At 41.5% G+C, this 27,390-nt stretch overlaps 5 protein-coding genes and 1 long non-coding RNA gene across 11 annotated transcripts; 4 read left to right on the forward strand and 2 right to left on the reverse strand.

Moving 5' to 3' along the window:
• The first annotated feature begins 8,070 nt into the window (after positions 1–8,070).
• Positions 8,071–11,995, forward strand: LOC112277738 (uncharacterized). Of its 2 annotated transcripts, none has more exons than XM_024510422.3 (3): positions 8,071–8,895; positions 9,435–10,464; positions 10,582–11,995. In XM_024510422.3, exons 1-3 carry the CDS (start codon positions 8,764–8,766, stop codon positions 11,802–11,804), a joined length of 2,385 nt encoding a protein of 794 aa, XP_024366190.1. In that variant the 5' UTR covers positions 8,071–8,763; the 3' UTR covers positions 11,805–11,995. The 2 variants fall into 2 exon arrangements, with proteins under 2 accessions (XP_024366190.1, XP_024366199.1); XM_024510431.3 differs by having other exon boundaries at positions 8,072–8,895; positions 9,406–10,464.
• Positions 11,996–12,356: 361 nt separating this feature from the next.
• LOC112273635 (protein ASYMMETRIC LEAVES 2) lies at positions 12,357–15,156 on the forward strand. Its single transcript, XM_024502618.3, has 3 exons — positions 12,357–13,038; positions 13,782–13,934; positions 14,638–15,156. Exons 1-3 carry the CDS (start codon positions 12,880–12,882, stop codon positions 14,965–14,967), a joined length of 642 nt encoding a protein of 213 aa, XP_024358386.1. The 5' UTR covers positions 12,357–12,879; the 3' UTR covers positions 14,968–15,156.
• Positions 15,157–15,717: 561 nt separating this feature from the next.
• LOC112277767 (putative 26S proteasome non-ATPase regulatory subunit 3) lies at positions 15,718–19,951 on the reverse strand. Of its 2 annotated transcripts, none has more exons than XM_024510471.3 (9): positions 19,625–19,951; positions 18,984–19,174; positions 18,252–18,404; positions 17,885–18,021; positions 17,725–17,779; positions 17,352–17,462; positions 17,025–17,264; positions 16,501–16,824; positions 15,718–16,221 (listed from the first exon to the last, which is right to left on the reverse strand). In XM_024510471.3, exons 1-9 carry the CDS (start codon positions 19,680–19,682, stop codon positions 16,030–16,032), a joined length of 1,461 nt encoding a protein of 486 aa, XP_024366239.1. In that variant the 5' UTR covers positions 19,683–19,951; the 3' UTR covers positions 15,718–16,029. The 2 variants fall into 2 exon arrangements, with proteins under 2 accessions (XP_024366239.1, XP_024366248.1); XM_024510480.3 differs by lacking the exon at positions 19,625–19,951 and adding an exon at positions 18,565–18,600 and having other exon boundaries at positions 18,984–19,081.
• On the forward strand, positions 19,806–20,474 carry LOC149989693 (uncharacterized). The gene is made up of 2 exons (XR_016497934.1): positions 19,806–19,947; positions 20,347–20,474. It is a non-coding gene; the product is annotated as an uncharacterized LOC149989693 (long non-coding RNA).
• On the forward strand, positions 20,460–23,354 carry LOC112277779 (uncharacterized). Of its 2 annotated transcripts, none has more exons than XM_024510493.3 (9): positions 20,460–20,530; positions 20,649–20,748; positions 21,193–21,284; positions 21,520–21,586; positions 21,903–21,933; positions 22,072–22,212; positions 22,343–22,368; positions 22,561–22,655; positions 23,086–23,354. In XM_024510493.3, the coding sequence occupies exons 2-9, from the start codon at positions 20,707–20,709 to the stop codon at positions 23,267–23,269; spliced, it is 678 nt and encodes a 225-aa protein (XP_024366261.1). In that variant the 5' UTR covers positions 20,460–20,530; positions 20,649–20,706; the 3' UTR covers positions 23,270–23,354. The 2 variants fall into 2 exon arrangements, with proteins under 2 accessions (XP_024366261.1, XP_024366270.1); XM_024510502.3 differs by having other exon boundaries at positions 21,193–21,267.
• A 199-nt stretch (positions 23,355–23,553) lies between these two features.
• Positions 23,554–25,720, reverse strand: LOC112277750 (3-ketoacyl-CoA synthase 4). 3 transcript variants are annotated; one of them, XM_024510451.3, is made up of 2 exons: positions 25,578–25,720; positions 23,554–25,372 (listed from the first exon to the last, which is right to left on the reverse strand). In XM_024510451.3, exon 2 carries the CDS (start codon positions 25,341–25,343, stop codon positions 23,784–23,786), a length of 1,560 nt encoding a protein of 519 aa, XP_024366219.1. In that variant the 5' UTR covers positions 25,344–25,372; positions 25,578–25,720; the 3' UTR covers positions 23,554–23,783. The 3 variants fall into 3 exon arrangements, with proteins under 3 accessions (XP_024366219.1, XP_024366210.1, XP_024366227.1); XM_024510442.3 differs by having other exon boundaries at positions 23,554–25,375; XM_024510459.3 differs by having other exon boundaries at positions 23,554–25,375; positions 25,548–25,686.
• Between the last annotated feature and the right edge of the window lie 1,670 nt (positions 25,721–27,390).

The raw sequence follows: 27,390 nt of genomic DNA on the forward strand, positions 1-27,390 counted from the left end.
GTTATAAGAAGTGATGGCAACTTGTATTAACAATCTAAAGGTATTAGAAAATAGGAAAATTTAGGAAAAAATGCTATAGAGCATACTTAAGTAGAAGCAATTTGAAGATAGATATTCATAGAAGTTTTTTAAAGCTAACTATGAATAATCTATAATTTCAAATATAATAGAATTAGAAAATTAATTTAGACAATTGCATTCAAATCAAGATGCCACATCAAATATTTATATAGATTACTTCTATCATTTATATCTTACCTCAATATAAGTACAATAATAAAAATAGATTATCAAATAGTCAGTTCTTTGATCAAGAGATTGGACAAGCATATTCAAAATATATTGAAAATATTGTTAATATTAACAAAATTAACTTGTCTTCTTAATAACATGTCTTTAGGCAAGTCACCGAGCTCCAATGGTATAATACTAGAATTTTATACCACCTTTTGAAATATATTAGGAAAAAAAATATTTAGATATAATTCATTATAATATTAAGACCAAACATATCTTTTTAAGAATTATTATAGATACTATAACCCTTCTACATAAATATAGATTATGATTTATATTAATAAGTTGGTGCCAATTTTATTGTTGAATCTAGGCTACAAAATTTATTCCAAAGCATTGCAACATAAGCTACAACAAATATTCATAACTCTTATTAATATTGATTAATTGGCATTCTTATTAATGAGGTTTATCTTAGATAACATTTTTTACACTTAAGAAACTATGGCATAGATAGAATAATTGTGCTAATTATTGCTATTTTTTAAATTAGATTTTTCAAAAGCATATGATATAGTAGAATGAAATTTTTTATTTGGAGCTATAGCAACACTAGGCTTCTCAAAGAAATTTATAAATATGATATAATTCTAGCTGAAAGATCCATCGGCTAGTATCAAGACTAATAGAACACTTTTATATCCATTTTCATTTAAATAAAAATAAGATAAGGGTGTCCACTTAATCCTTATCTCTTCTTGATTGTAGCTAAAGTAATAAATACCATGATTGTAAGTGACATAACAATTAGAAATATTCAAGCCATCCAACTATCAAGTTTGGATTGCAAGCAAGTTTTAGATTAGTATATAGATAATACATCTCTTACTTTGTTATATAAAAAAAGACTTACTTAAATATTTAATTTATATATTTAAAATATTTTACCTAGTATCTAACCTAATATTAAAGTCGCTGAGATTGAATAGCTATTAAAAATATAACCATGCATCTATTATGCTCCCATAGACAAACCAACTTAGAATCACATATGGAGATCCAAATAAGGTGAACAAGTTTTTAGGAGCACTATTTGATCTATCTCTAACAACCTTCAATGTGGACACATTTTTATATACTCACATTCAAAAAAAACTTATTTATTAGTACAAAACCAAAATAAATATAATAAAGCAAGGTATAATAGTCAATAGTGTATTACTATCAATAATATTTTATTTCATGTCTATATGAAGTGGCAGCCAAAGAGATATATCAAGAGTCAAAGAAATTCTAAGAAACTACCTTATAGTTGGCATGTTCTAACAAGCTTGTACAAAGATAAAATAGATACATAGCTATTAATTTAAAAAAAGCCAAAGATATCAATATCATACATCCAAGAGATGAAATAGTTACATTATTATTTAAGTGGATATTGAAGGCTATGAAACCACTCCAATCCAATCTACATTTAATGCACAAATTCTATCTTAACTACTTCCAATCATTACAAAGTAGTTGGCAGCAATCCTGTAAAGATTATTTTATTTTTTCTTAATATCAAAGTAAGTAAAGCTTTTACATATTGAATAGGATCTTATAATCATTAAAAGACTTTTTAATAGAAATTAAATATGTTCTTATAATTCACATCAAGAAATTATATAATACTAGCTTTTGGCATTGCCATTTGATATAAACTATTAGCTCAAGTTTTTTCAAACTATTATTGAGAGCTTTGCATAAAGGTAGGTTCAAAAAGTATAATGATGTATTTATATAAGGTTACTTTATATCATTTGATGCCATGCACATTAGATTTTAGTCTCGAGTTTCAAGATGCAAGAGCCTAATAAGTACTTACAAGAGTATTAAAGTAGCATTGGCATGACCTATTAAATATCGATCAACCATAGCCTTAATCAAAAGAATAGGTAGGAGTATATAATAATGAAGAATAAATAAATTACTTAAAATTCATATAACAAATTTTTCTAAATCATCCCATGGAATTAACTCAAGTAAATGTATGGTTGCCGAATAGGTATAAAACATATACTATCAATATTTGCATGGCTCACCTTCTACCAAAAATAAATACAAATGAATATATAACTAGCATAGAAGCAAATGAACAAATATGAAGCTATATTTGGATCATTAGATAATTCTATTGTATACAAGTAGTACAAGTCCAATATAGTGTCCTCATGTAATACAACTATATAGTAAAATTATAATCAAAATTGAATTTCTAATTAACATATAATTATCTTAATTAAATTATAATTTGAGGTATCTAAACATGCCTTTTATAAAAGCCTCTTAGGTTATTTTCTTATCTTAATAGTTAGTAGGTTGAAGGTTAGTTAGTAATTTTACCTTCTAGATTGTAGAGACTCTTCTACTACCTTAGAAAGACCATAAATTAATAAAATTAGATTAGAAGAGGTAAATAATTAGTATATTTGGTACAAGGATTAAATTGAGAGTAGGTTTAGGCTAAAAACTCCTTAGGATAGGTTAGATTGATATCTGAGGATTGATCGTTTGTGAGACATGGTCGGAATCAGACCTCTTGCCACTAAAATGACGGCCTAAGGCAAAATAAGGATTCATTTGAAGATCGGAAGATAGGATTTGAGAGTTAGCTTAAAGCTCTTTGTAGAGGCATAAGGATTGTTTTTGCAAATTTTTTGAAGACTTAGCAATTGTTGTTCAAAGTCATGGTTTGTATTGGTGATTTGGATTTTATATAAAATAATTAGGGCTAGCAATTTTGGCTAGTTCGTGCAATTGGTATTGCTTCTATAGTTCAAAATTTGGTAATATTTGGATTATTGAGTGTGCTAAGTGTATACAAACTTTTGTGATAATCTAATAATGTGGTTTAGAGATATCTGATTTTTAGCATGAGAGGAATTTGGAAGTTGGTAGTTTGGAGTTTGATAGGATTTTCGTGATATCTAAAGATCTACTTATTGGATCAAGATGAAATTTGGCAAGGTATTGAAGGACTTAAAGATCAAGCTGCAAACCAATTTTGAATTAAAGTTAATGATTGGAGAAGGAGAAATCACTACTGGGATTTTTGCTTTACTTTTCAAGTTGGTGGCTGAGTGACATCATTGCAATTTTTGGAGGTTTTCTCACAATTTGTAAGTTGGATTGGACTGAAAATTCTTAAACATATAGAAGACTTATAATGACAATTATATGAAAAATTTTATATTAAGTTGATTGGTCAAATTAGAAGTTACAGCTTATTAAAACTCACTGATTAAGATTGGAACTTACAAGAAAAATTTAAATTGCTTAAATATGAAAGTAATAAGGTAATTGATGTTTATGTGTGATTGAGGCTACTAAGAAGAGTATTTTTTTAGCTCTTTTGAATTAAAATTTAGATTATATTCTTCTTGTATGGGTGAAACCTATTAGGATTTCTTTGATACTTGTGAAATTCAACCTCATCTTCCATAGCTAGGTGTCCGGTGCATTCCTAAACAAGTCAACACATAACATGACGGTGGCATCAAAAAAGAGTTGATCTTTTAATTCTATGGGCAAGTTAATTAATTGAAATAGAAACTAGGATAATACAATTGGAGCAATTAAGGCCCTTTTATATGCTACATGGTTGCCTTCAATCAAACAATCCTTAAAAAATAATATAAAGTACATTCATTAATAGAATCGAAGTGGATAAAGATCCTTTTAAAAAAATTTAAATTAAGATAGCTAAATATATGGGATTTAGAATGTATTTGAAAAGAAATTAGATTAATATGACTTATATAGTATTGAATTGTATTGATTAATGTATGGCATGGAAGAATAGATTGAAATCTAGATTAATATTGCCTAGTATGTATAAATGGCATGTAAGTGTCACAGACATATATATATATATATTATGCCAATAGTTATCTAAATAATATGAATATATAAAAGTAGATAAAATAAATTAATTTAATAATATCTTTTAGAAAAGCTTTTTAAAATCTTCATAGATTCAAAATTACCTTTATATGTGTCTATAGGTGATTGATAGATTAAAAACTTGGCCAACAAATTAGCCACATGTTGCATATATTGATAGCTTGTGGTAGAAGCTAACAATATAGTACACATATAAGAAACTTGCCTTGTAAGTGAAGACATATGTTGGAGGTCCTATAGATTGTCACCACATAGCTCTTAGATAGAGAATATATATAAAAGCATAAATGAGGCCTTCTTCACTCTTATCAACTCATTTCTTGCTTCTATTCTAGTTTCAAGAGTTTCTACATTTTTAGTCTTTGGCGATATCCATATGAAGTCACATGGACAATGGATAAACCCAAATGGAAACTAGGAAGAATCAGTGATAAATGGTAAGTTATTTTACTTCAATAGTATTGAGAGAGCTCCACTCTTGGACCAATTGGGATCATTGTAATCTTTTTTCTTCTTACAATAGAGAAATCACTATTTGTGTCAAATAAATAAATAAATCATACATTTGTATATCCAAATTTCTCATAATATGCACGTAACAGGTTGTAGCATATTATTATCACATCCAGTCAATTCTAATGATTCATGAACTTTTTTGAAAAGAAATAATGAGTACAGGCAAGCTCACTTATTGTTGTAAGAAGTACCCTGTCATAAATCAATGCACTGAGAATCTACATTAGATCCCTCACTTTGTTGCCCTTGTGAACTTCTGTAAAGTATCAATGACATATTACACTTGTATGGAGAGAGAGAGATTGTAATGCATCATCCACAAACGGCCTTTTTTTTTAATCTGGTATAAAAAATAACAAAACCAATCACCTTTGTAATGTCAATATGCTTCTACTACGAAGGTACAGTCTCTCATTTATTTATTTTTTTCACAATTAAAAACACTATATGATAAAGGATAAAACATGTGTTATCAGAATTGGTACAATCTTTTAAAAATTCTTCAGTAACCTCATAATTTGTTCCATGTCAACATTGAAGATTCTATCATTGTTATTATTATTGTGGACATTCTTTGTTGATTCATTTCGAAGTGCCAAACTGATTTCACAGCTCTACCCACAACAATAATAATAAAATAAAAAGGGATCATCATTCATCCATCATAGAATGAATGAGAAGTCGCACATGCACGGAAGCATCACCATTCATCCCTTTTGCGACTAGATCATTCAACACGGACAAGTGTGGCTGCAACTGAAGGGCAATGTGCGCCAGACAACTCCCTTTCTTTTGTAGCCACAAATTGCCACGAACGGATGAATGTATTTTTTTCATCCTCCATCCCCAGGACGAGTAAATTAAGTAGGTGGTGGCCATCAATGAAGGCAGGTGATGAGATGAACCCCCCCTTTGGAATTCCATAGGGGTGGGTCATAGGGTGGCACAGTCCAGTGGGTCAAGTGGTGAAGGGATTCTGAAGGGCTGAATATGAAATAGAAACTGGGTGCATGGACAACAGAGCCCTGCAAAGAAAGAAGAAAAGAAAAAGAAAGAGGTGGGCCATTTTTATACAGAAAATTGTACTTCAGAGCTCCTTGAAGAGTTATGTTGAGTTTCCAAAGGTTTAGCACTAATACATGGTGTGTGTTTTTGTACCGTTTTCTTTGTTGTATTTGTGGGCGTGTTGAAACACGTGTGTTCGAAAAAGAACTTTTAAAGTGTCAAATTTGTCAGTTAGGAAATCAGCCTGAAAAATGATTTGTTTGCAGATGTGACAAAATCCGGGGAAAGGAAGAGGGAGACAAAATATGAAAAAGTAAAGGAGAACTGGAGACTTGTTCTGTTTTTCTTTTTTCTTCGCTCTCCGGAAAGGAGAGGCCGAAATGGCTACACTCTCAGCTTCAGTGAGTTCATCCTTTGAGTGAAATCACTTTTTTGAGAGATTTTTGGATGAGTGTGGGACTCATGTTTCACACTCGAGCCAATTTTGGAAGTTGGACAATGGAAGCCAACTTCTCATTTTTGTGAGATGCCGAAAAAGTAGTGTAGGTGACAAAAAAAGTTTCCTTGTTTCGGTGGGAGGAGTCTACAATCATTCCTAAAAGACTTGAAACTCACAAAGCTTTTGTAGATCAGATAAATGTCTACCTTTTATAACGTGGCAACAAAAATGCATATTCTGGGTGAACACAAAGAAAGAAAAAGGGTGACATCCATCTTCTGTCAGGAGCAGCAATCCTTAACTATTTCATTTTTTGTTGTTGTTGTTGTCAAAGCAATGCATATCGTAGAAATATATACTCCTGTAACAACTGTTCTGTATGATGCCGAGGATGAGCGGAAATATAAGCCCATTCTTTCCATCAACACTTCGGTTGGAGGAGCAACAAAAGCTTTAATACCCAGCCCATTTTTGTGCTATACAGTTAATGCTATGGGAAGCCAAGTATTGGATGACAGCAGTCAGTTTGTGTCAGAAAGCCAGATTCCTTCACTCAACACTCGCCCTTCACTAATGCACCTAGAATTACCCACAGGCTGTTTTGAATACTCAACTGGATCAATTTTAATACCACAATATCCACCCAGCTTTGCAGGTTCGGGCGAACAACTGAGACATTTAGTTATGAGAGAACGTTATTTTGAGTAAAAAGTAGAGCTCGTAAGTTGGTGCGGTGAAATGAGCAATGAGACGATTATAGAAAATGTTAATGATTGTTGTGTCCTCTTCAGAGACCTCGTGGTTCCTTTGAGGAAACCTAGAATCAATGCTGGAGGACGACTGCAAGAGGAACCAATGCTGGAGGACCAATGCATGGGAACCAATACTGATGGACCAAAAGACTGGTTGAGAGGAACTGTTTGCCTTTGAGGCCAGTGAAGTGGATTGGCACCTTATCCTGCCAGCCTCACAATTCCCTTGCAGCCCTTGAGCTTCAATTCTCAGCTCAGGCAAGACATGGCCCCAAGCTCAAGCATTGGTGCATTCCTCACACACAAATCATTGAGTGATGTGGAGATTACTTGATAACTTATGAGGGCAACCCACCTGGAGATAATGAGAAAAAAGAGATTTATTTACGAAAATTTTGGCATTAGACAGGAACACAAGTATGGACAACAGTGTCTATTGAAAGCTTGAGATGGTTGATATGATTGACTTCTTCGTCGGTTCTTCATCCTCATTCATCCCATTCACAATCCCACGGCTCAAAGAATGCTATTCATACCGAACCTCATGTTTTGGAATCTAGATGGCTTCGGAACTTTCCTGCTAAGGATGCAGCTCAAAGTTGTATACGTATGGTCCAAAACTTGTCAGAATTCTTATTTATAAATTATATTTGCACATACATGAATGTGAAGATCCTTATTTGTGAGTGGGAGCAGCTCATCCAGCTTTGTAGATTCCACGCCCATGTAGGGTTGCCTATCAATTTTGAAGCTTCGCCATTGCAGGGGCCTAGCTTCTGCAGGCATTTGTCACAGATTTTGAATCTGCAGAAACAAACAAACAAGTATACAGCTCTCGAGGTGTCTGTAGACGGACTGCCGCTTTCAAAACCCAATTGATGCATTGCATGAAGTCGATACCAACAAATAGAAAACTTGGCCGCAGCTTGTGGCCGCACCCGTTTCTTCAAAGCCCTCTTGCATTCATTCATCTGCTTCTTCTTCGACCTGGAACCAGTCCTACAAGAGTCCAAATAGGTAAGAAGAACTAATAGTCGGGATAATAATAGGAGAAGTTCACCATGAAAGCCTAAGCTACGTGTCGAAAGGCGATTGGCAGTACGTAGCTCTGGTCTACCCCAGTCAATTGGGATTTTCGCCAAGCCTATGTACTACAATTAATGCATCCTAGGTTGGATAGCTGTGTGGAGGGAGAATGGTAGTAACCGACGCAGCTGGCCATTTCCTTCTTTGCCGCGCCGTCACTCGTATTCCTCTACTCGTCCCTTCATATCCCACCCGAAGGCGTTTTCTACTGGAGATTTTTGGGACCAGAGTTCGAGTTGATAGTCTTCAAGGCAAGGATACCGCGCAATTACCAGCATGAAACCTACAGATTAGCATCTCGTTTGAGCACGGTGACGTTTGCAGCGCGTTGGCTTCCATGTGTACGCTGGGTATCATGAGCTGCCTCTGGACAGTGTGTTCTAGGTTGTGAGTACTAGGAGGTGGCCTGTTACGGTATATTTTCAAAGTTTATTAGCGTTGTGGGCACGGGGAGAGTGGATTCAAAAACAGAATTGGTAATCATGTGTTGGCGACGGAGACGGAACCAGTCGGCTAGAGTATCGAAGGTTGAGTGAAATGAGATTGCTGCGAGAGTTTGTAGAAGCGTTTGCGCTCTGTGAACTTAGTGCATTGGGTAAGGTGCGGACAAGTTGAGGCAAGTGAAACACGTTGTATCGATTTGCAAACAGAGCAGAGCATTTTGATAAGCGCTGCGACTCCAGAAAGAGGGTGGAGGGCGACGGTGGCGATTTGGGAAATATTCATGCGCACGACAGCGTATTGGACAGTGCTGGTGTGTGTTTATGAGTTGTTACTGGGGCGATGGGGATTCAAAAAGCTGGAAGTCTGCTAGGAGTTAATGGCGACAATATGATAGACGATGCCAGCTTGGAATCTCGAGCTCATGCACGACGGATTATGGCTCCTCAACGCGAGTACCCAATATTTACTCCTGTAAGTTTGCTCTTCCGTTCTTGAACTCTCTCTTTGAGCAGTGGTACTGCGTGGAGCCAGTTTTTGGGTTGCGTGAATAGTGTGTGGTATGGTAGATGTAATGCCCGCCCCATAACGAAATGGTTACCCTGAAGGCCGAATTACGTCATGCTTGTATACCCCGCTGTATTGAGCAGCGGTAACAATATATTCTTTGTGTTGTCAAAGATATTGTGCGGCAGATTATGGGAATACCATGTTTGGTGGCGTGTTTGGTATCCTGCCGATGTGATCGCTGTCAAGATGTTTTTCAAGTCATTGTTCAGTAGTTCAGTGTCCCTCATTCTTTTATTTTATTTTATTTTATTCTATATTGATGTAGAGATTTGCTGACTGTCGTTAATTAGGTCTCGTCAGTTTATGATAATGGGTCATTCACACATTGTGAGCCTGCGTGAAGTTCCTCCCAACGCAGTGTAAGCATTTGATTTCAAGATTAGAGATATAATATTCCACGGGTTGTGTCCTCAGCGCTGAGGCAATCAAACGTTTCAACGCAGGGCTTTAGGGAACCAGCCGCGCGTACGGGTAGCTCAGAACAAGGCCGTACAAGTTTCCAAGACTCGGATGGGCAAAGTGTCTGGAAAGAGATCCACACCGACACGATCGGACACAGCAGCCGCTCGCTCTCTTTCGAAACAGGCCACATCCTCAGCCCTTCCATGAGCGCGGCCAGCCTGGAACACACTAGCTACCCCAAACCAATCAGTCGAAACAACAGTCCTCATCTCTGTGGAGGGACTCAGTACATGGAACCCCCCGCGGCTGTCATGAGCCCCGGCATGGGAGGAATGCAGCGGCCCTCTGGGGGCGTTGCGATGAACTCTGGAAGTGCCACTTATTATCCCTCAGTTCCGAACACGCCAGGGCAGCGCAATTACAATATACCCGGCCCGAGACGTGCGAGTCCTGCTATGCCCGCAATGACGGCTATTCCACATTCTCCTCAAAACATCAACATTGTTAGTCCACATCTTAGACCGTTGGAGAAGAGTCCTAAGTTAACCCAAATCCACATCGCAAGTCCTCGGGTTACAGAGAATGGTGGATTGACACCAGTGGTAAATCAGTTGACCTCCCTTAGCCCGGAACATCCACGATCAACGTTTGATGTCGATCCAAACGACTCGCAGCTGTCATCGAGCAACATGCTTCCGCCGGCATCCGTGACTCGATCCCCACACCAGCACACCCTCAGCAACTCTGCGCAGGTGCCACTCACATCAACAGCGAAGCTAAAGAAGATGCTGAAGTCTCGTAACTTGTCGGATCAATCTCCCCGGCCTTCCGTTTCAAAAGATAGGTCTCCGGGACGGACGTGGCGGAAGTCCTTCCGGGCAGTTTCACCAGCTTTGAGGAGCGTTAGGGCCGATGAGAGGGGTATCACCAGAGACGTGAACAATTCCCTCCACGGTAGCAAAGGGAGGGCCAACGCTGCAGCAAATGCTGGCCCAGTTCCGAGTTGGCGCGGTTGCGGCGATGGCGGTCAGGCCATGGTGGCTCCCGTTCATGAGATAGAAATTTCTGAAGGTTGGTTTTTTTGTTTGTGCTTATATTTTCTTCGTCATGACAGATCTATTTTGGATTGGTTAATTTATCCTGCAATTGTGCTCAGGTATTCCTTTTGTTTTCGGAATCATGTTGCAGAACTTTCTGGCGAGCTTGAGATGCGATCAGACATGGCTCCGAGACTTGGGGGGAAGAAGGCTGGACAGAAAGTGGGCTCCTACAATATATTCAACTTCCTGAGCTGGGGCAAGAAGAAGACGAGTTGTACAGCACCAGCTATGAGATTGACAGATTCTTTTGACAAATCTGACGAGGGAAGCGTGATTGCGGACACGGATTCCATTAAAGTGTTGGATTACACTATAAAGACGCTACGTTACAAGCTGGATCAATCGAATCAGAAGTGTGTGACGGCGGTGGAGGAAGTGAGGGCGCTGCAGTCGGCGGTAGAGGTTTACGATGAGAAGTGCAGATTGTTAACCCAACGGTGTCAGGAACTGGAGCTGCAGCTGAGCGCACGCAGAAGCGGACTCTGGGATTCGGAGCCAGACTCCGACAATCCAACTTACATCGTTGGCTGGCGCGACAGTTCCAGCAATGTCCCTGAAGCTGGTCCGCAGCGCCGATTTTCTTCGATGGAGCTCACACCCGAGCAGTTTCTCAAGATTTTCGAAGACTCCAAAAACTCAATACGAAAGTTGGCTTCATCGATATGCCATCACATTCGAGAATCTGGCGAGTCCGCTACACAAGTGATCACATCACTCTTAGAGCAGCACAAGGTAGGACGACTGATAAGCCGTATGCCACGCAATGTCATCATCTTGTACTTCGAGAGCTTCCTCAACCAGGTCATGTTCGAGAGCTTCGAAAACGTCAGCTTCGAGCCCAACGGCGCCTCTTCCGTCTTCGATCCGGACGTTCTTAAGCAGACCTGCTACCAGTCGTACCAGAACCTAAAGAACCAGGAATGGGCCACCATCGAGAAATCCCTGGGCAGACCTGGCGCCCTGGTGGTGAACACCAATTTCCACCGCTTCTTTGTGGTGCGCATGGAGCTCATCTTGTCCCAGCTCGGCAAACTGGCAGAGAACGAGATCTCTCTCAACCTGATGGCTGCCTTCTTCAACGCGGTCAAGGCTGTCTGGCTGGTGCACCACCTTGCCTTCGCGTTCGACCAGCCCGTATCCATCTTCCGCGTCTCGCCGTCGTCTGAATTCGACGCTCGGTTTATGGAGCAAGTGACAACACTCGACGAGGATTCCGTTCGGTCTAAAGTTAGCATCATGGTGAACCCCGGGTTCATTGTAAATCGCCAAGTTATCAAGTGTCAGGTGTATTGTAGCAGTAAATACCAATAGTACCATGATTTTTTTTTTCCCCTCGGTCTCTGTGCATGCTTACACTGGGCTAGCCACCCATCTCAACACTGTAGAGTTGGTTCTAATGAGTTATGTCTGATGCCGTGACGCGGACTGGAGCATATTTTGCTGCGTATGTAACATAGTTTTCGGTTATGGCACCATCAAATCAGCGCTCTCGTAACCGTGTACCTCTTCTTTGTCCGAATTGCACTGCTGCAATTGATTCCCATGGCAGACACTTTCACCGAATTCATTACAATCCGATTCTTGGTTGTATCCATCTGCATAATAAATTACTCAAATTGCAACCGATATGACTATTGATAGAAGTTTGTCACTGTGATCAACGACCACCGAACTGTCAAGATGTTAAATTATAACCACTGTCATTATCAAAATAGGTTACGCTGGTAGAAGCTGGATGAATCAGCTTAGATAACATCCACAACCGACATAACTTTTTCAGACCTTCACAGTCAAAACCATGTCCTAATCCAAATACACATATTTAATGTTACGAGTAAGGTGTGTCAACAGGCATGTGGGTGACCCTGCCTTGTTGCCCAAAGTTGTGCCTATTTGAGTTCATGTATGTTGGCTGGCAACTCGGCAAATTTTTTCTACAGCACAAACGAACATCCGAATCTGGTGAGCTAACCTAAGCTCAGGTAACCGAAACCGGTTGGGCATTAACACACAGTTTTGGGAATTCAGATGAAGAGGTAACAAAAATGATCATTGGATAGTGATGGGTATTGTTACTAACATGGAAGGGATAAAAGGCGAACCAACTATTGGGATCCAGAGAGGGAAAGAGCAGCCGTTGAACCAACCGTCCAGCGCATAAGCTCAGCAGAAGTTACCCACCAAGTGGGGTTACAAAAGCTCGTCGCTGCCGCATGAAGATGAGGAGCCAGGCAACCGGAGTGAGAATCATGCTCAAGTGGGAGCGAAAGAATGGACATAGCAAAAAGAGAATAATCTGATAGGTGAGATGGAGAAATGGTCAGAATGTTGGTGAGTGTCAGAGTAGTTGAGAAGCGACTTGTATAGTGGGATAAAAGAGGAGTAGATGCATCCATACCGCCGCTTGAGGATGGTGATGGCATCGGCGCCAGGCACATCGGCGTGTGCAGCTTGCCGAGTACTGCGTCGGAAGTGCACTGCCCAATGCCTATTTGCTCCTTACTTTCCCCCAGACCAACCACAGAAGTTTTCTCATGTTCACAAGGTGTGCTCTCTGCTCCATCTCAGTATCTGGTCTAAGTATTGTTCCGGAGCTTTAGCACTCCCAAAAGACTAAAGACATGCCCAATATAGGTCAGCTTCCTAGAGTTTCTCCAACTGTGAATTCTGTGTCAGATACATGTCCAGATTAACTTCTGGGATCATCAGGCATTGTGTGGTCGGCCTTGATGACAAAGGTAGCATCAATCATCATCTGATCAATTTGTAATGAAAAATGAAGATATTTTACAGAGTCTGGTAAGCACTCAATAGAAAACATGAAACAACTTGCTCTAAACCTCAAATACATTTGAAAACGTAGTTAGATTTCCGTTGTAAATAGTGGGATTCACTTCGTAAAGCCTCTTGTTTCTTATCAGAGGGCAACTCTATAGCTAATAGAACGATGTTTGGTCACATGCTTCTTGGGGATGCAAAGATAACAACAGATATGGATACGAAAGAAGTCAAATGAATGCATTCTCGATTCAATAGAAACACTTGACTTTGATAATTGACTTCCAGGGGTGCTCTTAATGCTGCCAACAACTACAATACTAATGCTTTAAAAATATTCCACCAGATAAAGAACTTAGAAGTCAATGTACTAAGGGCAAGGTAACATTTAGGACTGCAAAGTTACTGCACCTGTAGGACACTACAGCACATATGTAAAAAAAAAGTATTTAGGTGGAGATGTTTACAAAAGTAAGAAGTCTTGAAGAGGAAAGATTGAAAGGCTGGTAGGTGTTTGGCGTCGCGAACGTCACCAAGATGCTGCATGATTTGCCACCACCTCACCGCGAAGATTGTGTGAATTCCCTGGCGTATGAGGCGGATGCGCGCGTTCAAGATCCCGTGTATGGTTGTGTAGGTGCCATATCGATCCTTCAGCAGCAGGTCTTTCCTCATCCTTCCTCCACATATTTGACAACCCACTTCTTCCTGATTCATAAACTTCAAACTTTCAAAATACCCTCATCAGAATGCACAGTTCTCACGTATGACCTCATTTTCATCGTGAGATTATTAGCTTTTGCACGAATTTATAGTTCGCCTGGTTCTATATGTAAAACACCTGAGGAAAGTGTCGCTTCATCAGTACCTTTCGTTTGGAAGGATCCGGTGAAATTAGCTGATGGCTGAAAGAGGCTTTACTTCACTTGATTCGTGCAACTTGTTTCACATGCTTCGGCTGCAAGAATTTACCGTTCGTGAAAAAACTGGGAGCCCAAGCGTCACCAAGAATTCTCTAGGGCTGCCTTCTCAGCAGCCCTAGTAACTTGACAAAGCTTGTTTGAACGCATTCTGTTCAAACGACTTCATAAAGGATTGCCCTTAAAAATCTTGTTATGCAAAAACTAGCAATGTCAAACCTCCATCACCTAACCCTCACTTTTACATTTAATTCATGGGCAAGACATAAAAAAAAATTGAAAACAATCACAAGGCTTGCAGAAACGCACAAACTAGGTTGGGTTCAAGTGATTCTGGTAGTAGCTGGTATTACACGAGACATTTGAGTGAATGGGATGGTATGTCCTTGTAGACTTGAGTCCTATATAAGGGAAAAATGAAAAGAATGTTGAACGCAGGAGTACAGGTGGCGCAACTACAAGCCCACCTAGCACTGGCAACCTCGGAGATATCAAGGCTTCGCGAGACCTTAGCCGTTGCTGCCGCAGCCTCCACCACCTCCACCACCTTCAGTCCTCCTGCAAGCAACACTGCTCTTGTAACGTGTGGACAAGCTCTGCTTGTAGGACTTCACCAACCTCCTCAATCCCCTCCTCTGGCCGCCGACGACTCTCAATCTGCCTACCTTGATCGCCCTGCTTCACCAATTGATCCGCAACATCAAGAAACACCAACCCATCAACAACCACAACCCCTTGCTCCATCATGTGAGGACTCAGGGCCTGCATGTTCATAGCACTGTCTATTCTTCTCCTCTCTCAATTTTATCCAATTGCTCAGAGACAACTCCATCTCTTTACTGGCAATTGCGACGTTATTTTTCTCCGTTCAGAAACTAATCTTAGAAAAAAATTGATTGACGCTATGCATTAGACTGATGATTGATAATATATTCGAAAATTCCTTATTATCCGTGACACCAAAAGATCTTAAGCCGCACATTCCCAAAATAAAAGCTACTAAAAGGTTTGATGGTGTCTTCGTGAACAGAAATATTTGATTATAAACTCTATAGCCCCGCTACAGGATCAATAGCCTCTCCAAAACCTTCAAAACCCATCATTTGTATGATTCGCAGTTGCTTGTGCACAGACATGAACGTTTCAGCCTGCAATGGTATTGCTATGCAGTTCAGTGACGACTTGGATGGTGGGACATACTCAAAGCAAAAATTAAAAAACTGCATGAAATGCAAGAGGAGCCCTGTGTCCAGCTTGACATACTCAGTCACCAAGATGCGGATAGCCATATACATCAAAGGGCCGGGAACTCCTGAAGGCATTAATAATCCTACACCGTGCAAACTTGTATCAATATGCAAGTTAGACCCTACCGACGAGACTGCACAACTTGCTCTTCCAATATCCCTGCGCGCGACAAGAAACCGCCAAGAACGATCCACAGGTTTCAGTTCAACATTTCAGTCTTACGGATTTCAATAAATCCTCCAGCTGACATCATGATCTGAAAGTGGGATTACTCAGTCTCAGATAACAATCAGGACATATTACTAACACTGACAGTCAGTTCCACAACTTCAAAATGTGAGGAAAATTTCCTACTTTCTACATAGGCGTATCAACATCTGTGAACGACCTTTTGAATTCCTGTACATAGCTCATGTTAAGAGTGGGGACATGATATCCCTACATCTGGGAGCCATTGCAAGAGCTCGTTATCCAATCTCGATTGGAGGCTTTACAAGAAGAATTTCCACGAAAAGACAAAAAAATAGATTTCGAGGAGCTTGAAGAAGCTGGAGAACATATGATCTATCATGAAAAACCTAGTATGCTATCTAAAACTCATCATCGTCCTCCTCTGCAATGTGCTTCGCAAGCTCCTGCTCTTGCTGCTGACGCTCACGGCGCTTTTCAGCACTTTCCAGTTCCTTCTTGTGAGCATCAGGTGGGAATCGCAAAGCTTGCACTGCTTCATTGTGTATGTTAAGACAGAACGCAATTCGAGAGTGAAATGCTTGCTGAGGTTCCTGCAATCATGAAATACTCATAACTTCAATTCCAGGTTAAATTGTTTGTGAAAACCAACTAAGCGAAATGAATGTCGAGTAGTTGAGCCCTAATTAGTATAATCCAATCAAATAGGGTAAGGTTCACTTGAGATAATCTACTACTTTTGAAATTACAAAACGACTACTATTCAGAAATGAGTAGTTAACTTCTAGACCCGCGGGAGCACCTCAACCAAGAGGATTTACAGTATGCATTCCATCAAATCTCCCCTTCGCGAATCTCTCTCCTCGACGTACCTGAGTTGAATAGACGTCACCAGTTTCTTTGGATTGCATCCAGCCATTAGAATGGTCCACAGACGCATCAATTCCTCCATCTCGAATAGCCTTTGTGACAATGCTCTCGGCATCATCCACAGGTGTAGCAGAATCTAAGTGCAATTTTTTAGCTACGTCAGTTAACGAGATTCGCGAGTAAGCAATACTGATATTTCGAAGACCTGTTCGAATGACGTTGTGTCGCAGGCGCACAATCAGATTGTGGCACTTGTCAGCAGTAAAAACACTTGAAGACTTCTCTGCAACATGGCGGAACAGCTCCAAATCTCCAATACGCACCGCCTGCCAAGCAAAAGGTCCATTAGATTTGTGCACCAGCAGTTAAAGAAATTGAAGATAAAATCACTGGTATTGTTGATTCATCAAGGCTAGAAACTATGCAAAAGTACAGCTGCGATATATAAGAGCAAAGAAATCCTAATAATTCACGAGTTAACTCGTAACAAACACATACTACATGTTGAGTTAGTGAAGATACAGACATTGGTAAGCTCGAAGTAAGGTCGGAGAGCCTTGCGCATCCCAGGTTGCATGAACGTGGTGCGTTCAGGGATCTCACCCAAGAGCAGGCGCACAATAACCGCCCACTTTGTACACTGAATCCTGAAACCTCTAGCACTAGCTGGGGCCTTTCGTCCTGCTTGCAGCAAGCACTCCTTGGCATCAGTATATTCTAATTGAATTGTTCGAATCTTTCCCAAATAGAACAGGTACCGACAAAGCTGCACGGCCAAATAAACCATGTCAGAAAAGTTCAGCCACTTCACAGAAGAATAGAATCCATGTCAAAAGTATAAAACACCACCTACCTGTTGGTTCGAGTGAGAATCGGATCGTTGAGTTTTTGACCGAAGCTTCTCTGCATGGTCATAAAGGTTATAGTGCAAGTAATTACGTAGCAGCAAGTTCAATAATGTTTCCTGCACACTCGATCAAGATTATCCACCACCATCAATCAGTAAAAAAAGCCCATGAGTTTCCTGTAGACCCTTGATAAATAAGAACTAACATATTCAATAAATAGTTCTGCATTTGATTTAACCAAGTAAAATAATGTACTTTCCACTCACGAACAACCAGGGGATGCACACCGAATTATGGAATATCTAACCAACACAAATCCAAGGGGAGCTTGGAAAGCAGCCTAGTACACATGAAAGACCATTTGTAAAGATCGCAAACCTGCCCCAGCTCATCATGTCGAAGTGTGGCCGTCTGGTGCAAAGCAAGTAAAGTCCTAATAGCAAAATAATCAAGGTCGAAAGTTAGGAGATCAAATTCCAGACGAAAAGCTTGAAACTTTAGACGAGAGCTGAGGCATCATCTAACGTGAGTATCTCACCCACGGATGTCAGCAAGAGAGTCTGTAATCTCGTGGCTGTAAGAGTAATAGTAAAAAACTCGTGCAGCCAAAAAATCTAGAGTTCGACGATTTAATTGTTGAAGTCTTTTGACAGCTGCTGTTGAGCAAGCCTTTGCCTGAAACCAACCAAGCACCAAATGTAAATAAGTATCCCCTGGTAGGCTAGTTGCAAAACCACGCATCTGATTCTGCGGTACGACTTATGGCCAATTGCAACCCCTACATAGTTCCTTTCACCCTAAGCGTTACGTTTTCTAGCAATGGCACAAATTCAACCTTGTAGGCTTGTGAAAGATACGGCTAGGCTACAGACAATGAAGGAATGTAGATCCCAAATAGTGCGCACCTCTTTCAGCTTCTTCTGATCAATTAAGAAGATAGTAACCAATAAGTAGCAAAATATTTCTACTTCAGGCAACACCGATTGCTTCTGGGAACCATGGGACTGTCCAGTGATTGCAGGGCTATCCACGTCCATGTCCTTCTCACTCTTTTCAAGCTGAAAAGTGAACATACAGAATCATACTTTTAGCTAAAGATCTACCTTACTCGTGGTTGTGAATTGGAAATACACAAAATCTCAGAACAGATTACAGGAGAGCATAAATACTTTGATTTGACCACACAAAAAAAGAAAAAAGAAAAAAGAAAAGGCTTACAAAGTAAAATCTTCTATTTATCTTGCACTGTCACATCTTCAATTATGAAGGAACATGCGCAAACAAAAAGAGACCCAAGGGAAACAGTTCTATTATAAATAACCAAGACTTCTTAGTATGTTGGAGAACTAGGACTACATCCAATCATGCTAGAATGTCGTTGAATTTGTCTTAGCAAAACATATAGTCTTCTGGCAGGTCCTACAAATATAACGCAATGGACGCTAGAAAAAACTCAAAAAGGAAATTGAGGATTCGACAGCCATCCGTCACAAACAGCAACGCTAATGGCATATCTCCGCAGAGCTAAGTCTATATCTCACTCTAATTGCAGATGTTGCAGCGTGTTACAGCCAATGCACCCATTCATGTTCAAGCCCTAAGCTTTCTATTAAACACCTTGGGTCCAGAGTATATACCGCAGCAACGAAAGGCGACAGGCGAGCCAAGGCGTCGGAACCAGCAGGAAGAGCGTGCTTCATGATTGCGCTCACAGTGGATGTTTTCAACTGTCGACGGACAGCAAACATCTGGCGATTGGCTCGAGCCATCAACCGCATCTCCTTATTCAAAACTCCCTTCTCTATAGAAGCGATTACTCCCTTCAACTCTGTAATTCACGCACACAAGAAAGATGGCATCAAGATACCACCGACCCCCATGCCATAATCGAACGCCAACTCCTCAATCCCAACTTTCACAATCGCGACTCCCCCCCCCCCCCCCTCCAAACCCTAATGAAATCAAATGCCAATTTCTCATCACTCAAAACCCCATCACGCAGATAGCTCCTCTGCTACCACCATCCCAATAAATGCACCCTAAACTATCCCTCCTTCGACAAACGCATCCCAGTCAAAGCATGCGCGTATCTCATTTTGCATCAAGTCCTAGTCCATACCAAACCGCCTTCTGCTAATCAAACCCCGACCATTCACAGAAACCTAGCCCAACAACAAAATTGAACAAAACAACAACAGAGAAAAGAAAAAAAAGAAAAAAGAAAAAAGAAAAAAGAAAACTTTCCCCAAAAAACAAATGAGTGGTTGATTGTGCTCACGTGACAGAACCGAAGGCGGCACAACTTCCACGGGCCTCTTCTCGACATCCTGGCCCATGGTTGCAACTCCCCAACTCACTCAACACAGTGCCAAATTGTTGCCGATTTCAAACGCTCTCAACACAGTACTGGTGCTGCTGGAAGTAGCCTTGATAGCTCAAATGAAGAGGAATTGAATAACATGGAGCAATATGAAAGTGTGAAGGAAGAATACAGACCCACGCCTTGCCAAGAACCGGTTCGTCATTTCCCACGTAGACCCAGTAGTTACTCCGACCACTGTGATAATAGCCTCAGCTCTAAAGGAGAGAATGTGAAACCAGGTAACATGTGAAATTTTACTGGTTTCATTGTCCTCTTTTCCTGCGTCCGTTGTCTGAGTGTGTCAGAACTATTTTCGTTGGTGCTAAGATCTATGCCTGCGGCAACCAAGGGTTTCTGTGTTTTTAATGGTAGAATTGTCCAACACACATATTTCGCAGTAAATTAATTACATGATTCGATTTGAAACTGTTTGAAGGAGAGACGTGATTTAATAAGCATGATTGATCCCTGCCTTTGAGGAATTTCGGTATTTTTTACTTGAAGTTCGAGGGTTCTGTACTTCTTAATTGAAACACCTCACCCACCGTATAATTGAGGGTCGTAGAGGGGTTTTCGAAAACAAAAAGGTGTCGTTGCTGGGGAATAAAATCTGGTATATTGTGGACAAGGATGAACAGGATTACAGATGTACACTAAGTGAAGTGGGTTTTCCCAATCTGAGCTGTAATCCTCGCCTTCCTCCCTGCTCAAAGGGTTTGGGTTCAACCAGGAACGAGGAATTTTGTTTCCTCTTCAGCGTTGTGAACCTTCTCTCACCTGCCACGAAGTTTTTAATTGCTGCAGTGCGAGACTGGGAAGACAGTAAGCTCCACTTATCACAGTTTACTGGCTCACATTTGTCAATCCAATAAAGGTGTAGTGTTTGCATTCAAACGTTGCTGGGGGTCTATCGATTGAACATCGTGTGTCCTGGTTGCAGGTGCTTTAAGTTCAAATTCTGTGGTTGGGTTTCAATTTTCAAGGCTCACAAAGAGGCTATGAGGGCTGTGGTGCAGCGAGTCACGTCTGCACGCATTGAGGTGCTTCTCTTGACTTATTCTCAAACGCTGCTCGTTGGTGACTTCCTTGATTCCTGGTTTACGTAGTATTCATACTTTTCATTAGGGATTTCGATCGTTGAGAATGTGAACTTGGAGGAGTATAGATAGGTGAATGAAGTTGATGGCAGTGAATGTACAGCTTGCGATGCTATTTAACTCTCTCGCTTTGCATTTAATCAACGAAAGGCCCCAGAATTTGCAGAGATTCTACATTCACGTGGAGTCGCCGGTTCCCTTGCACCGCATTTTCTTCGTTTTACTCAATCATGGGAGTTTTCAGAGTGCATTTGATTGGAAGCGACAGCATCATACTTTTGTAGTTCTTTTTTTGGGTATTGCTGTTTCTCATCTTCAGTTGATTAGGTCCAAAATTTGAATGCCTTTGTTGAAATGGGTTATGGGATTCTGGGTATTTATTGACAGGTGGATGGCAAGATAGTATCCGAAATTGGCGATGGCCTGCTGGTGCTTGTGGGACTCCTCGACTCCGACACTGACGTAGACTCCGAATTCATGTTTGTATTTATCTTCCAGTTCTAATCATTACATAAATTTTATTTGAACATTTTAGATTTGCTACTGCTTACAAATTCAGATTTGCTCATTTAGACCTTCCTTGGACTGTTCTGTACTCTCTCGGAACAACGAATCAAGAATTAGAATGTCACCTTCGCTTACCTATTCGAAGACTGCATCATACTTCGTGCTAAGTTTTTTTTTCTTTTAATTTGATTTTCTGGAAATTTTCAGCTGCCGAAAGATCCTCAACATGCGCCTATTCCAGAACGAGAAGACTGGCAAATCGTGGGACCAGAACGTGAGCTCTCGAACTTTCGGACTTGTTTCTTCTGACTTAGGGTTTTTATTATGTAATTATTAAGAGCATTCTTCTCACACAAAAGAGGCCCAACTATTTCAACTGGTTTTATTCTTTGCAATTCTCGACCAGCTGTGTAGTTGACCTGTTGTGTTCGTGTTGTCAATGAACGTGTCTTACCTTCGTCAAGGTGCTTGTTTTCGCCAGGAAAAATGATAACAACAATTTCAGAAAAATGATGTGCCATGCAAAACCATCTTCATAGAAGAAGTGTGCAAACGAGAAACTAATTATTTGATCCTACACTTTGCTGCAGGTGATGCAAAAGAATTATGAAGTCTTGCTTGGTAAATCTCTTTAATACAGATTCGTAACTTTCATAAACTTGTTCATTAAGATGTTTCTGTTGTAGAAATGACTGATTCTTAAAACCATTGCTTGCACATGTATTCCAACCGGAGGTCGATGGGTGGTATGTTTTGCAGTCAGCCAGTTCACTTTGTACGGAGTGTTGAAAGGCAACAAACCGGACTTCCATGTAGCCATGCCCCCGCAGCTTGCCAAATCATTTTATGAATCCCTTGTCCAAAGAGTTCGGAAAGCTTACAAACCTGACGCTGTGAAAGGTGATAATTCTTAGCTTTCAAGCTGCACCGAAACAGGTTGAGTGTGTTTGAATTTGGAATTGGAGTCTCTTTGTGTTGATGTGATTGGGTACCAACCCAGGGTCTCATTGCGTTGCTTGTTCTCTTGCAGACGGGGTTTTTGGAGCAATGATGCAGGTTCGTACAGTCCTCTATATTTTATGTCAGATTGTGCTTCTTACATATTATTTTTTTCGATCCAGTAAAGCAAAGTGGATCAGATTTCTAGATAAGTGTGCTGTGGCTGATTAGAAGAAAACAAAGTCCTTGTTGTAATGGGACAGTTTTTGAGGTATATTTTTGTTCTAAGAAAGCCTCGGTAATGTGCAGGTCTCTCTGGTAAATGACGGCCCCGTCACCATGAATCTTGATTCCCGCAAAGAATCTAGCGCTGAATCTGGCATTTCAAATGACTTTTTGAAAAAGTGAGTGCCAAGCAGGACATGATGATCAGTTTCGCTTCCGCTCTTGTGTAGGAAACTGAGAGATTATTCACGTCTTTGCTGAATAGAATGATGTCAACAATACTTCAATTCTCTCATATTTTAATTAAACACCAATTTATGGTTCAACTGATTATTTTTAAGTTGATCATTACACTGTACATATTATATCTTGCAATTCAATGTGTGAAAAAGTGAGTATTGATATATGGCGATATTTCAAGGTGAACCTATATCCATCAATTTTAGAGTGGGTCACTGTTGCTTTTCATATCTTGCTAACGTATTGGGGCTGACCTGAGTTGCTCTTAAATCTGGCATGGATAGTTGGAGCTTGCTAATAATTCTTTACCTCAAGATGTAGATCAGGACAGTACTTGACAGCAAACCCTGTCGTGCTTGCTTGAAACAGATCCTCTGCAAAGAATGCTGTTCAAAGCCCTAAGTGTAACACCCCGCAGAAGGTAGCGCAGGCTAAGTTATCCCTTAAAGTTCATCATTTTGGTGCTAGGATCAGGCAAATCAACTCTTCTGTCATTCCTTGGATTCTCCCCAGGGGTGCATATCATTCTGCCTGTAGGATGTTGAAATACTAAGCACGATCCACATCCATGTACTCTGGGGATTGCAAATACCTATTGCTATTAGACACATTTCTTTAGATTTGTGTCGATTGGTGAAGCTTTGGAGCATGGGTCAAAGTTTGAATGTTTGAAATTGAGTAAGAAAAGCCGAAAATTTGTACCCAGTTCGTTGTTGAGGGATTTGCAAATCAAATTAACAATTTGTGTTAAAACCTGCACTTCGGATTGCAGTTCCTTGTGTGTAAGTACTTGCAAAGTTGATCACTAATACAAGTAGAGATTAGTTTCCGCATGAATTTGCAATCAATCTACATATTATTGATTACGAACACATGTCAACTGCTTCGATTTGCTGTACAATCGCCAGAACAAACCATAATGCGGTGTTCAAACATGCCTACTTTGGGCTTATTCAGCGAGCTTTTCAACGATGAGCTGCGGTTCGATGTAGCGAGGAGGCTCTTTCTGGCCACCCGAGACAATCCAGAAGGCTAATGAAACAACACCAATTTCGCGAAAGCAAGACCTAGTTGAATTTTTGAATCTCATCCAGATGTTGAGGATACTCATGAATGCAATGCGCCCACGGAGACTTTTCGGGGGGTTTGATGTTGCGTAACGCCTGCCAGACGGCGCTGTTGCACTTGAACCCGCTCCCGAAGGCAATTTGCCACACTCGGTTGCCTCGCCGTATGCGACCCTTAGCTTCCATGTACGCAAGCTCGTACCATATCGAGGAGGAAGAAGAGTTCCCGAATCTGTGGAGGGTCATGCGTGATGGCTCGCAGTGCTCGGCAGTGAGCTGCAGGTTCTTCTCCAGCTCGTCGATTACGGCCCTTCCACCTGCATGAATGCAGAAATGGTCGAAGGCCAGCTTAAAATCGGGGATATAAGGCTTCACTTTCAAGTTGAAGACTTTTCGGGCGACGAGTGTGCTGAAGAAGAGAAGCTGCTCGGAGATAGGAAGCACAAGCGGGCCTAATGTTGTGATATTGACTTTCAGAGTCTCTCCGGCAATAGCCATGAGGTCCTTGGAGAGGGAAACACCCAAGATGCCCTGCTCGTCCTGCTCTTGATAGACGCAATTGTAGCACTTGTCATCAGCACCCTTGTGAGTCCTCACCACGTGGTTGAGCTTGTATTTGGACCGGGAGCCATCTTTGAGCTTGTTGGAGAGCAAGACCGCGGATCCGCCGACACGGAATAAGCAATTGGGAATGAGCATAGACCTCCGATTGCCGAAGTACCAGTTCTGTGTGATGTTTTCGGTGCTCACAACGATAGCATATGAATTGCCGTGCACTTGAAGCAAATCTTTCGCCAGATCGATAGAGATCACGCCCGCGCTGCATCCCATTCCGCCCAAATTGTACGTGCGGATGTTGCCACGCATTCGATACTTGTTCACAATCATGGCGGAAAGGGAAGGCGTGGGGTTGAAGAGGGAGCAGTTCACGACAAGGATACCGACATCTTTTGGTTTGATCTTCGTCTTTTCGAAAAGTTCGTCCAGACATCCGAACATGACCTGTTCTGCTTCCTCTCGAGCTGCTTTCATGCTCGGGCACGGCGGCTGGGCGTGCATCGCCGCGGGGAGGTAAGTCTTGGGGCCTAGACCCGCCCTCTCCAAGATCTTCTCCTGAAACTCCATGCTCCTCTCGTCGAAGAATCCCGCCAAGCGTGTGCGCTCCATGAACAATGGGATCGGGACTTGAAGCTTCTCCTCGGGGAGATAGCATGCGAAATCCACAAGGAAGATGGCCCTGGGGAGCGACATGAAGAAGATGGTTCCGATGAACACCAAGAGGGCGGAGCACGTGATCACGCTCACCAGGTTGAATCGCAGATTATCCCAGAGCTGTCGCAAGTCTTCAGGCCCCATGCGGCCGACTTCCAAGAGTATGGTCAGCAAAAGCGGGACGAAGAGGAGTGTGAGGAGATGGGTGATCAAGTAGTGGTATCCGAGCTTTACATACTTGAGGTTTACTGATTGCAGAAAATCAGGTAGCCGATTCCTGGGATTTATCTGCACGGAGACGCGCTCCCCCGCGCTCATGCTTGCCTCCTGGATCGTAGACGGCGCCATAGAGGCCCTCTCTGCTTAGAACTTGCCTGCTGCTGCTCACATCAGCCAAGGCAAGAATTAAAATCTCTCTCTCTCTCTCTCTCTCTCTCTCTCCAAAACACACATCATTGTTCAGCCTTCACCAGGGAGAGCAATATCATTTAGCATAACTACCATTCTGCAATTCTGAAAGAGACCAGCAAAGGGGGGTAACTCATATCACACTTGGCTATGCCCTGACGAATGTGGCTTCACCTCGGAGATAGAAGCTTGTCACCCGAGGCTCAATGTCGCAATCTTTCCGCACCATTAATTCTCCCCTTGCTTGCAGTAGTCGCAACCTGTCCACGGCCGCATTCATTCCTCATGATTCTCAAGACTTAAATCTCTCAAATTCTCCCTCAGCGTCTCTGAAAAATCCCACCTCTGCAGAAAGCCTTCGCAACAAGTCGCCTCACCATAAAACCCCATTTACCCAAAAACCACCCCTGCGAATACTCGCATCCAGAATTCATCAGTTCTCAAAACCCGCGCACTGCTCACACTACCCCCCAAGTTTTGCAGAATTAATCCCACGTCTCGAGTCACACTGCGGATCTACCAAGCGCCAACCTGCCACTTCGGCGATTCATCGAGAAGTAAAATCTGGACCCCGCAACCTCTAATCGCATGTCTAGTGCGAGGTATGCCACGAGGGGACACTTCCGTGCTTCAACGGCGTTTAGATGAGACAATCCACTGAAGTTTGGCTCGATGGATATACATAGCAACTGTAGCTGGTGAGCTGCTGCTGCGAGGATGGTGGGGGAGGGAGGGGGGGGGGGGATGTCAGCATCGAGGGAAAGGAAGATTGCGAGCAGGCCGGGTGCGACAGATGGCGCGGGAGGAATGGGAGAATCGACTCCGAGGAAGAAGGTGGAAAGCGTCGCGCTGAAGGGGACGACGAGACTCGTGGCCACCCAGCAGCAGAAGATTTCGAATGTTGTCAGGTCTGTGCACCCAACATTCCTCTTCCGTCACCGAGGAGTGGTTGAAGTTCGCTTCGTCTCGGATCTGGATTCACCTCTCACACCTCAAATCCGGACAGTAGTTTTTCTTCCTCCCTCTCCAACTGCACATTAAAGCCAGTTGCGGCAGCTGTGGGCGCCATCCCCTAGTTAATAACAACCGAACAGTTTGATTACTCCATTGTTGAGGAATTCTTAGAGCAATGCTGCTGTTGAATCACTTGAATCAAAGCTATGGCTCTAAAACGACTACGCAAAGTCAGGATTGGTAAAACACGTGCACCAGTCACTCTACAGTCACCCAGTTTTATATCTTGTCTTGATGAATTTATTTCAGTCCATTTGCGGAGGCCTGTCCAATCACGCTTGGCTCTTTTGACCCTCTTGCAATTTTGGTCAAAATTTCTTAATCCTTTGTCGTTGGAGTTTCTTCCATTCGAATCGACCCGGACAAGTTGCGTTCTAAACACACACTGTCACGATATTTCACCGAATGATAGGGTCATGGATCAAGGAGATGGCTACGACGGAAAACACAATCGAGAAAAATAAAAAATTGAAAATAAAAATCACGATAATGTTTATACAGTCGGACTTTAGAGGCACATTTCTTGTTTTTGTTTTTTGTCTCAATATGCTTTTCATGGCGCAAGGAACTGAAACGTTGACGACGAAAGGCCCGAAAAGTTCAAGAGGGAAGTTTCAGTGGGAATGTCAAAATTGGTGCAAATGAGAGGAATCCGATGATGAAGTTGAGATACACGTGAAAGTTGTGAATGTAATTATACTGGAGGTGGTAGGAATAATATTTACATGATGCATTGTCCAAACATGCTGGAGAATAACCAGAATGTGAAACAAAAGATATTGAAATTTCCACTTTTGAAAAAGCCACCACCATCAAAACGTGGTCCAGGTTGATGCTGGTGACCTAAACATGAAAGATGGGTGTTGACTGAGAAGCTAGAGAATGGTCCACACTCCAATTCCTCAACACTCCTTCAAGTTCAAGAGAGAATACAAACCAACATTGCCAAACATTGCCAAAAATCATTCATAAC

This window comes from Physcomitrium patens, chromosome 2 (genome assembly GCF_059467195.1).
Source record: "Physcomitrium patens ecotype Gransden chromosome 2, ASM5946719v1, whole genome shotgun sequence".
NCBI classification, from domain to species: domain Eukaryota; kingdom Viridiplantae; phylum Streptophyta; class Bryopsida; order Funariales; family Funariaceae; genus Physcomitrium; species Physcomitrium patens.